At 32.6% G+C, this 11,774-nt stretch overlaps 2 protein-coding genes across 2 annotated transcripts; one reads left to right on the forward strand and one right to left on the reverse strand.

Moving 5' to 3' along the window:
• Positions 1–3,874: 3,874 nt before the first annotated feature.
• On the forward strand, positions 3,875–4,601 carry LOC111705897 (phosphopantothenoylcysteine decarboxylase subunit SIS2). Its single transcript, XM_023478598.1, has 2 exons — positions 3,875–3,985; positions 4,076–4,601. The coding sequence occupies exons 1-2, from the start codon at positions 3,981–3,983 to the stop codon at positions 4,521–4,523; spliced, it is 453 nt and encodes a 150-aa protein (XP_023334366.1). The 5' UTR covers positions 3,875–3,980; the 3' UTR covers positions 4,524–4,601.
• A 4,685-nt stretch (positions 4,602–9,286) lies between these two features.
• On the reverse strand, positions 9,287–10,348 carry LOC111705884 (zinc finger autosomal protein-like). Its single transcript, XM_023478584.1, has one exon. The coding sequence runs from the start codon at positions 10,315–10,317 to the stop codon at positions 9,355–9,357; it is 963 nt and encodes a 320-aa protein (XP_023334352.1). The 5' UTR covers positions 10,318–10,348; the 3' UTR covers positions 9,287–9,354.
• Positions 10,349–11,774: the final 1,426 nt, after the last annotated feature.

Below are 11,774 nucleotides of genomic sequence, written 5' to 3' on the forward strand. Positions count from 1 at the left end.
TCCATGTCGAAAGAATGTTCATCACAAGTTGCTGTCTATTCGCCATTAAGACAGTGCACAATCACCTTTTCATTTTATGGATTCCCCCTCTCCGTTTTTTGTTTGTTTGTTTTGCTCAATTGTAAATGTAGCCTCAGCTCCACATTCTGTCTACTTGCATTTTCTAGGTCACCTTTCTTAGAACTTTAAGTTATTTAGTTTCTATATGCAGCAAGGGAGTAATGCTTCCCTGCCATATGAACCGTACATTTTTAACTTCCTATACAAGGAGGGTTGCTATTCAATGAAGGATAATCAAGTGATCCGCTCAGAGGTAATTTTATTGTAGGTTACAACAGTGATATGTCCTCGAGTCTTATTTTGCTGCTTGTGAGAAGGTTAGATAGTAGGTAGAGGAGAGTAGAGATGAGGATAAAGGTTTGAGGAGAACTGTATCAGGATAGGTTTGTTAAAAAACACTCCATTAGTCCGCATGTTATACTGTTTCCCAGTTCAGCGGAATTCCAAAGGTAGTATCGCATTTAGTGTTCACTGCCGCGCTGCATGCAGAATGCAGAGTTGTCTCTTTTTATCAGCTAGGAGCAGGACCCTTCCAGAAAGGGCTCTGATCGCAAAGTGAAGTGGATTTTAAATCGGATTAGTTTTAGACACATTAGCTCTTTGTTATTCCTATTTCTTAATATAGTACCCTGGCCATGGGTACTGTAGCTAAGAAAAGAGGCTAGCTTATTGATCATGGGGCTGGGGTCGCTTGGCCTTCCCTCCCTCCTATGTGTAGACACCTTTCTCAGCGTCCACTGAAAAATTTGCAGAGAGATTTCTGAGCACAGTATACTAAGAAAACGAAACTCTTTGATCATAGACTCTACAAAGACAAGAGTAAAAAATTTTCTTTTTATCTGTCAGAAGAGTTATTTCACTCGTTAATGGTACAAAAGCTTAGAGTAGAGAGGCAATACGTAATAAATACATGGTAATTATACTAAATCACAATGGGTTGCAGTTTGCGCACAGAATATATATAATAGTACTTTAACATTTAGCCTCGCTGTACATGGTTCCATTGGTTAAAAAAGGGTTGCACTTCAAATTCTGGTATCCTATTGGTCGATAGAAAAGGCACAAGGGCCTAGCTTAGAGTTGATTTTTACTAGGTTTTTAGACGTCTGAGTTTAAAAGGTTGGATGGCTTTACAGTGTAAAGGATTAAATTATTTAGAAAAAAAGATGTATTTTTCATTGCCAAGCCAAGATAAATGTTTAGAATTCATGTTTTTTTTTAGAATATGAATTTTTAAAGCGTATATACAGAAAGACAGAAGTGTTTATGCTTTCAAAGATTTACTTATATTTATGCATTTTATTAATGTTTTTCACATGTGTTTAAAATATTTATAAAGATTATACTTGTATTATTAGAATAAAATTCAATTCAAATTATATCCACTGATAATTGCTATGCCTCATGCTCATCTATATAAACAAACAGGAGTCTAACAGTCTTCTTACTTTTCTACAGTTAAATGCATTGCACTGTAGGTTTCCAGTAAAAAATATTTCTACTAGACTCAAAATGACTGACACAAAAATAGACATGGGTCTTATAAGCGATTTAGTAAAAAAATTGGAGAAGTTGGAGAATTCGAAAGAAAGCGAAGGGTCTGAATGGAGTAAAGTGCAAGGAAAGGATAGAAAAGCAAAGATGAAANAGTTGAAACCTTCAACTGAAATTTCGTTTTACTATAAAAACATGTATAATTCTTATAATTTCATCCATTGTTTCTTAAGCATAAATGCGGAAGTCACTTGTGTTAAAGGGAGTGACCAGCTATGTAAGATAGTTGAACTGAGTGTTGTGGAAAACTTCTTTCGGATACATTGGAGACATATTAAACTTTTTAAATATCTGTAAATCCTAAGTTTGAGCGCAAATTTGACGTTTAAAACTCCTACTTTGGGGGTGGATACGTTTTCAGAATTAGTTTTTTTTTTAATTATCAAATAACGACGACGAAAAATAAAGTAAAAATTATACAGTAATCTAATTTTCTGACTTTCAAGGATATCCTTTACCTTAATTTCAGAATGTGATTTCATTTCATTCCTGATATCAGATTCTTAATTTAGAAGAGAATATTCTGTAATTATTGGAATTTGAATCTTCGTTTTATGCATAAGAACTCAATTCTGATACAAAAAGATCATAACTCCTAAATTAGAAAACGATTCCTATATTTGAAGATTTTTTTTTAATACAGTAATAACCAAATAACAATGGAATAGGAAGACGACATTATAGGAGCACTTAGTGTATTTGATGTTGTTACAAAGCAAATGGTTTTACCAGACACTTATAAAATCACTTTTTTTTGAAATGGGTCTTTTTCAACTGCAAAATTGCTGTGTTTCGTCGTCATTGAACTTTTTAAAGTTAAAACTTGACTCTAAAAGTCGTCTTCCAATTCCAGAGTTTTCTGGTTATCACTGTATAAACCAAGCTTATCATTAAATTAGTTCCATAGGTTTAGTCTCTGTTAGCTAAAGCATTATACAGTTTACAAGTAACCACATTTACTTTTTTACAGTCAACTATTCAATGTAAATATTAAAATTTAAAACTTCATATATGGATCAATACATCTAGGATAAAAGATCCAATAACTTATGTTTTAATTTCAAAATGTGCCACATATTTTTAATTTCAAATGAAATCAATGCTTAGTCCCATCAGTGTTTTATAATTATTTTTTTTATAATTTTTATAAAATAGTTGATAATTTCTAATGGCTGCAGGTTCTCTTTTGTCTTGGTTCCCTTTGCATGTCTATTTATGGCGCTGCTTTTAAAAGAATGTTTTTGAGTCGTTGTATTTGCGCCATTATATCAGACAGTGCAAATCTGGATCCTATTTACAGCTGTATTTGCGCCATTATATCAGACAGTGCAAATCTGGATCCTATTTAGAAATGTGTTAATAATTCACACTTGTAAAGAGCCAATGGCCAAATTTCAATATCAGGGTTTGTCCCATATAGAAACTAAGCAAAAATATCAGAATATCAAATGGCAAATGATCAAATGCCTAATTATGGAATACAAACGCAGAGAAAAATCATAACAACGGATCGTACTGCATTGTTCATCTCAAAACCGGTTAAATGTCAACAACAAAGAGTAAACAAAGAGGAGACGATAAAGAGATACGGGAAGAGAAGAAAAGAGATACGGGAAGAGAAGAAAAGAGATAAGGGAAGAGAAGAGTAGAGAAGAGGAGAAAAGAAAAGAGAAAAAAAAGAAGAAAAGAGAAGAGAAAGAAAAAGAACAGAAGAAAGGAGAAGATAAGAAAGTAGACGAGAAGAAAGGAGAAGAGAAGAAAATAGAAGAGAAGAAAGGAGAAGAGAAGAAAATAGAAGAGAAGAATGGAAAATACAAGAGATGAAAAATAGATTGCGTGAAAGAGAGAGCTTGCATTTTACAGACGTTTTATCATAAAAATTTGTTTAAGAATACCTTAAACTTAAAGTTCACTTGACTGTAAAACTGTATAAAATTGATATATTTGAAAAAATAGTTGTCTTAACTGTTTAGCGGCGTACATGTTTACGATCATATAAAGATATGTTTTATCATTTGGTATTTGACATTCTGATATTTTTGCGAAACTAACCTGGAAACTAACCTGGAAACTAACCTGGAAACTAACCTGGAAACTAACCTGGAAACTAACCTGGAAACACTAGTTTTTTCCTGTGCACAGATATTTTTAAAATTTGTGTTAATTGTGCACTGGATGGCATTGTGCTAATTAGAATGTTCCAGATTTGTAGCAATTATAGTTCCAACAAGACAGTAGTGATGTGTAGATTTTCCACCTGTGTTTCAATACATTTTGTTTAAATAATGAAACCTGAAGAGTAAGATTATCAGTCCAGCTTTATTCTTGATAATCTTCTCCAACAGGAAGCAACTAGAAGCCTGATAATGCAGTAAGTAAATTCCTTCCTAAAAATACACTTTGCTTTTTCTTTAGAATTTGTTTATCCATTTCTCAAAATGTAATCTGTCTTTTGTTTCAGGCTGTTGAAGTTGTTGTTGCCCCTCTTTTTAGTAGCCTCTGTGTCAGCATTCTCGCTTTCAAGTAGCCTCAGAAATGAAGAAGAAATTGCTGATTCTCTCAGTGCTGATTCAATTTTAATGGAGGAAGATGAAGTTGTAGAAATTGGAAATGATACAGCTGAGCAGGACATAGAGGATGAGAATAATGAGAGTGAAGATGTTGAGGATGATGAGGATGTTGAGGATGATGATGATGCTAGTGATGATGAGGATGCAGAAGATGCTGAAGATGAAAAGGATGCTGGAGATGAGGAGGATGAGGATGATGCCGAAGATGAGAATGATGCTGAAGATGTAGAGGATGATGACAATGAGGCATCAGATGAAGTTGATTTGAACAATGAGGAGGATGATAATGAGTATTCATTCAGCAATGAATATTATGATGAATATGATTATGAAGAATAAGCTGCTATTTATCTAAAATGTAATTGTAATTTAATCAATTTATTTTTCAAGTCTAATAAACCTTTATAGTTTCGAATAGAATAATATTTTATCTGGATAATTTCAGAAAATTAAAAAAAATCTTTTTTGTTAAATATATATATATATACAAGAAGTGTTGAGAAAAAATTGATTTTAAAATCTCATCAAGTAATCTATACATTTAGTTTTATTTTTAGTTAATTTCTTTTTGATTTTCACTAAAGTTTAGTAATCTGAAACTTAAATTCCTAGATTTGAATATGTTAACTAATTTGGAAAACCAGCTCTAAACCATATGTTGGGTAAATGTGCTCTTGAGTTCAACCCAAGCTAAATTTCCTCTTTTGTCAATTTGCTATACTAGAGGAAATTATCTTGCTCAGTTTTATCAATCTATAGGAAAACTATGGAAAGATAGAAATAAAAATGTTCAAGGTTCAAAGGCACCATAACGATCAAGGTTCAAAGGCACCATAACGATTTGGCCATTGGCATCTTAGCATAGTGGTTTATTTAAAATTTCACTCACAGTCTCTTTAATATTTTCTATTCCAATGTTCATCTACAGACTCAGACTGATAGTAAGAGGGTGTTCTGCAGTAAACAGTCAAAATCGGTTGGTTAAATACATTTTGTTTTAGATAAATTTTTAAATAGGAATAACACTCGATTTCTTCATTCCAAATATTCATATCATTTTTAAATGATGGTAAATACAAGAAAACGTGCTTTTTAAATATTCTAAATAATTCTTAAAATAATTTTTAAGTCACAGCAGTGAACTCTCACTTTTTTCTGCTTGTACAGATGCTTTGAACAGGTGTTGACATGTACTTTTAGAAATATCCTTGAAGTCAGACCTTGAACTTTTATTCTTGTTAAATAATATTTAGTCAATTCATATGGAGAAGGTCTATTAACCTTGTATAAGTTTAGTGAAGGTGTAATATCCTGTATAATGTTTAGTGAAGGGTAAAGGTGTAATATCCTGTATAATGTTTAGTGAAGGTTGAAGGTGTAATATCCTGTATAATGTTTAGTGAAGGGTGAAGGTGCACTATACCCAGGGTGCTGAAACGTCATGTGTGTGTGTTCTGTTTTAAATTTTTCAATTTTGTAACGAAAAAAAATTCGTTTAGAATTGTCCGTTTTAAAACCAAAAAAAATTTTCCTTCGTGGATAGAAAAAAATATTTTTTTAGTATTTCTTTTTAAAGTGAAAAACGAATTCTTTCAGTTTTCCGTTTTGGAAAGAAAAACGATTTTTTCAGTTTTCAGTTTTGAAACAAAAAACGAATTCGTTAAGTTCTCTGTTTTGGAATGAAAAACAATTTTTTTACAGGTTTTTGTTTTTGATGAAAATGAGTTTTTCTTTCGTTTTTCTCAAGTGGACACTTGAACAGGAAAACGACTGTTTTGAAAAATAAAGAGCTGCCCATCCCTAGACTTTAAAGAATACATTAATCTATAGGATTAAGAAAATATATTAACAATACAAGAGTTCCCGGTTCTGGGCAAAGCTTAATATGTTTCTGATAACGTAATCAAAGCCGAGTCTCAATCAAGTAACTTTATTCAATAGCTTAGGTTACAAGGTGAACAGGAATTGACATAATTTAATCCCTACGATGTTATTGATATCACATGATTAAAACAATCGTATTACGTATTTATCGCTCAGTTAAAGTTTAAGGTACAGGATTAAAGAGATTAGATTTAACGCAGTAAATCTATCTCTGCCCATATTTTATAGCAAAATTTCGAATTCGACTTTCTTTAAACATCATTAACTAATTTGCAATGTCCAGTAAATAGTTCTTATTAACAATAAAAAAACGTTGCCTTGCGTTGCAAAACTGTAAAAGAATGCAGTCTCCTGCAATTTTTCCAATTAATTGTTTGCAGTGCATTGACCAATAAATTCATATCAGAAGTTTTTAAAAAACATTTATTTTCTTCCACATTAAAATTACTGATACAATTTACTGGTGTTTATTATAGTAGATAAGAAACTATATAGAAAAACATTAAACTATATTTTTACCTGGAAATATTTAACAATATCCTAAAAATTAACATTTTTGAACAGTTCTAAAATGAAAACAATGAACGTACTAAAATCAAAACATTTATGTCAACAAAATTGGTTAAAATATATCTCTTACTAATTACTTTATATGTGTATTGAATATAGCTTGCACGCTAACCCACTCGACCACTACTAGATCACCAAACCACCACTTGACCACCCCTCCACCACCACTGAACAACAACCAGTGGACCACCACAACTCGACCACCATCACCACTACAGAGAGATAGATCCTGATCTACGGCGAATGCGCGTGACTCCTATGGGCCTCAGTATTATTGTGAACGAAAACCCCCATCCCATCTTTTATTTTAATCAATCTATGCTTTAAGTCGTCAACCTGCCTTTTATGATTTTTGAAACAATAAAGCCGAAAAATTACCCTAATCCTGGCATTTCCCAAATGTGGTCTGCCTTTTTTGTGTTGTCAATATTACCGAAGATATTAAGAATCTCGTTCGAATTTTACTTTTTAAGAGTAAACCCCAAATTGTCAAAATCTAAGCAAATTCTTCATATCTCCGGTAATATTGAAAGCACAACATAGGCAGACCACATTTTGGAAATGCCAATTCGTAATATTCGTTATATCAATGTTCAAATACGACCTTTATTTGGTCTTGCTTCTGTCATGTTTCAATAGCCAAATCATCAAATTTTAATATTTTAACGAGAACCGGGACCATTCTTTGCTTGGTTTGAAAAGTTTTCAAATCTTCCAAGTATAGCTGGGTTATAATGTTAGTCTCATTAACGTGTTGAAAGTTTCTGACAAAACTTTGATTTATGTATTTATATATATTAAGTAGTATTCTCTTTTTGCGGACCTGTTTGTTTGTATGTTTGATCATAATTCATAACTCATGAACTTCTTGACCGATTTGCTTCAAATTTTGATTGGATAGCTCATCAGATCAATATCCTTATTCTATACATTTATAAAAAATTACAGTGCTTAGGATCTGGATCCGCAACATTTTGGCTTCCTGGATCCGGATCCAGCTCCGCAAAAATATTCTGATCCACGGATCCGAATCTAAGGGTAAAAATATTTAAAAAAAATAACTGCAAAAAAATCTTTTGCTTTAAAAATCCAAACCTAAACTGTAGAAAAAGAGAGATTATCAAATATTTCCATATCTATTTAAGGTTCATCAAGTTTTAGTATAAAGATGAGTGAACAAAAAAAGACAAAATAAATTTAAAATTTTTCTTTTAATAAAAAATCAGTAAATCTTAAAGAAATGTCCATGGCCTAGATGGACCCGGATCCGGATCCATTTTTCCCAATGCGGATTAAGGACCCGCATCACAAATCAAATGGATCCTTAAAATCTTTATAAATTCTACAAAGATTCTGCTACATAGTCTGACTAAGGGGGGGGGGGAGCCCCACAATTGAGAAGGCTTGCCCCCCCTGCAGGGAGGGAAGCAAGAAGTCCATATAGTTCCAAAAATAGCTAATTTTCTTTAAAATTAAAAAAAAATTCCCCTCATTTTAAACCTACCCTCATTCGTAAAGCAAACTCAAATTCACTGTATTTTTCAATATAAGCTCAGATTCTTTTTATTTTCGCCCGTTTCTTGAAAAAATGCCCCCCAATTCGATTTTTAAAATTACACTCACAAATTTTTATTCAAATTGCCACACCAGACTTTAATTTGCCCCTTTCTTCAACATTTGTAACCTTTAATTTTTAAGAGTGCCGCCAAATATTTTTAATTTGCACTTAATTTTTTATTCATCCCCAAATGTTCTTTAATAAAACCCAACTTTAAAATGTACAGCCAAATCTTAAAAAAATGCTTTTTTAAAGATTTGGCTGTACTCCAAAGTAAAGAAGTTTTACCCCGACCAAAAAAAATTACCATTTGATTAAAAAAGCCTCTTCATATATTTTGAAAATGCCCTTAAATAAAAAAATTTGACCCCAAAATAAAGATTGAAGATTTCCCATACACAAAATTGCCCAAACTAAAAAAATAAATTTGCCCTTAAAACAAAGTCTTAATTTCTAATATCTTCGCAACCTGTTGGTGTAGACCTTTGATATTTTAAACTTAGACTATCTTATCTAACATAATTTATAATTTGAAATATTAAAGGACTACGATACTTGGTGGCAAAGATATAGGAATTTAAAAAATTGATTTTGAGACAGAAACTCAATTCCTTTGCCCCAAACTGAAAAGAATGCCCCAAAATAAAGCAAATCTCACATATATAAATACATAGCAATTGAATACGACATCGTCATATTTTTAGAGTTTTAGGTCGTCTTTACAGACTGTGCAACCCTGTATCTGAATAAAGTTTAGCTTATTCCAGATAAAAATCACTGAATATTTTATAATGGTAATCTACAAGGAAAACCACAAATAATAAAATACTTAGCATTTACTACGCTTTCGACATGATGGAAATTGAACCAAATTCAAAGAATTGACTTTCATGTCAATTTATAGTACCCATCATGTGTCTTCCAGAGTCCGAATTTAAAGAATTTGAGCCGCGTTTCAAATCCGCAAAAATAACAGTTTAAATTGAGCACCGGCTTAAATCTTAGAACATTGATGCAATTTTAAGTGGAGCCGCGACTCAATTTCTTTAAATTCGGCCTCAGATTGGTTAAATAAATTAAGCATTTTAAGTAAGTTTCCTTATTAGTGTATTTAAATAAGTTAAAAAAATATTGATAATTGATATCTAACGACCATATTTAATGTTTGTTTATTTGATGTTTCTTCAGTCCTTGTCTTGAAGTTGAAGCAAATTCACATTTAGGACAAGGATATCTTACTCCTTCATGCTTATTTTCTACATGAATCTTTAAATCTCCTGTTCTAGTTGCAGTAAATTCACATTTAGAACAAGGATACCTCACTCCTTCATGCTTACTTTCTACATGAATCTTTAGATCTCCTGCTCTTGATGCAGTAAATTCACAATTAGGACAGGGATACCTCACTCCTTCATGTTTCCCTTCAACATGTCTCTTTAGATCACGTGTTGTAGTTGCAGCAAAATCACATTGAGAACAAGGATATTTCAAGTCTCTGTGCGTAATCTCTACATGTCTCTTCAGGTTATTTGCTGTAGTAGCAGCATACTCACATTCAAGGCAATGATACCGCACTGCTTCATGTTTGATTTCAAAGTGTATCTTAAGACCATATGTTGTAGTAGCAGCAAACTCACATTGTGCACAAGGATATCTTACTCCTTTGTGTTTACTTTTAACATGTTTATGTAGTACACTTGGTGTAGTTGCAACATAAGCACATTCAAAACAAGAATATCTCACTCCTTTGTGCTTACTATCAACATGAATCTTCAGGTTGCTTGCTCTAGTTGCAGTAAACTCACATTCAGGACAAGCATATCTCACTCTTATGTGTATACTTTCAACATGATTCTTCAGGTAACCTGGTTGAGTTGCAATATAGTCACAATCAGAACAAGGATATTTCACTCCTTTGTGTTTACTTTCAACATGAAGCTTCAGGCGAATTGGTCTAGTTGCTGTGTACTCACATTCAGGACAAGGATGTCTCACTGGTTTGTGTTTACTGTCAACACGTCCCTTTAGATTAGAATCTTGAGAACATGGAGACCCATCTTTACTCTTCTTTATTCTCTTATGTTTTGATTCAGCTTGCAGAGGATCCAATCCAAGAACCATGTTTTCTCCTAGTTAAAGAAATATTACTCTTAAGTTTTTAAATAAGGTCATTGTAATCATGTTTTTGAGCAAGTTTTCCAATTTATTTATATTTCAATCCTTTCAATTTTACCCAGATTACCCGATAATTTTAAATATGGAAAAGCAAATAATTTGATGAAAACATGATTTTTAACAGAAACATTCAAAGTTCTGAACCTTTATTTGACAACTCTTAATATTCTCTGTCCACCCCCCCCCCCCACCTAAAAAATGGGGATATAAACGGGGGCAGGGGTGGGGTTATAAAAATGGATTTATAGCATAAAACTTATATTTATTTCAAATATGGCTTGGCCATACACTTAATAATTTTTGTTTGGGGATTTTAATACATTTAAATCTAATGAACCGGAAAAGCATTTCAATCGATCTAGATACTAGGGGCACATGCCCCTCCTTTAAACCCCCGAAGGGTGGGTACAGGGGGGCACACTATCAGAAACAAAAAGAAGGAAAGGAAAATAGGAAGAGAATTGGAAGCGAAAAATGAAAGAAAAAAAGGGAGAAAATTGGCATGAAATCATTGTGAAATGAAAGGGTTTTAATCAATTTTTTTGTATTTTGAAAACCTATCCTTTCCCTCCTTTTATTATATGAATGATTCTAATGAACCATTACAGCAAAGCATTAAACTCAGATCTCTACATCTTATAATATACCTCTCAGTTTGTTTTGTTGGATTCAAATAGCTTCTCTCTGTAGCACTTAAGGGAAAGAAAGCAGGCAAAATATCTATCTTAACCCATTAGTGACGAGACCATTAACTATTAGTGAAGTTGTTTTAGAAGGATCTTGTCAAAACAAAACTTGATTGTATTCATGAAAAAATGATATTCAATTAAATTTTTGATTTTTTTTGTACAGGTTGACCTGTAAAACATGAAAATCTAAAAAACTTTGGTAATTCATAATTATTTAATTATCTTCAAAACTTTACTTTTCATGTTTTAGTTATTTAGATCTTTAAAAGAAGATTCCAAAAACATCTTTACATTTTCCCTGAGAGGCTGAGAGGGGGCACCCATGGGGGGTCTGGGGGGAGGCTCTTTTAATATTACATCTGCTTGCATTTCCCTTCCTCAGGCCAGGCACAGTGGCGTACCTAAGGGGGCAGTAGTCTTCTTACCCCCCCCCCCATGGGAGTTCCAGGGGGAGGCCCTGCTCCCCTGGAAAATACAAAATTAAAAGGAAACTACTTTTAAAAAGTAACACCTGATAATGAAAAAGACTTAAAATTCGGTGATGGTGATGGACCAAACCACTGTAGAGTAAAAAGTAGATGTTAGTTCCACATTTATCGAAAATATATTTCGGTCTGGGTTGACCCTCGTCAGTTCTAACGATATAATAACCATCAAAATCGATAAAAAAATTTAAAAAATATAAAAAATCACAAGAAGATAAACAAACAAAAA

This window comes from Eurytemora carolleeae, unplaced genomic scaffold (assembly GCF_000591075.1).
Source record: "Eurytemora carolleeae unplaced genomic scaffold, Eaff_2.0 scaffold614, whole genome shotgun sequence".
NCBI classification, from domain to species: domain Eukaryota; kingdom Metazoa; phylum Arthropoda; class Copepoda; order Calanoida; family Temoridae; genus Eurytemora; species Eurytemora carolleeae.

Coding starts and splice junctions, on each gene's coding strand:
- LOC111705884 (XM_023478584.1), bottom strand. CDS start 10,317: ATGGTTCTTGGATTGGATCCTCTGCAAGCTGAATCAAAACATAAGAGA.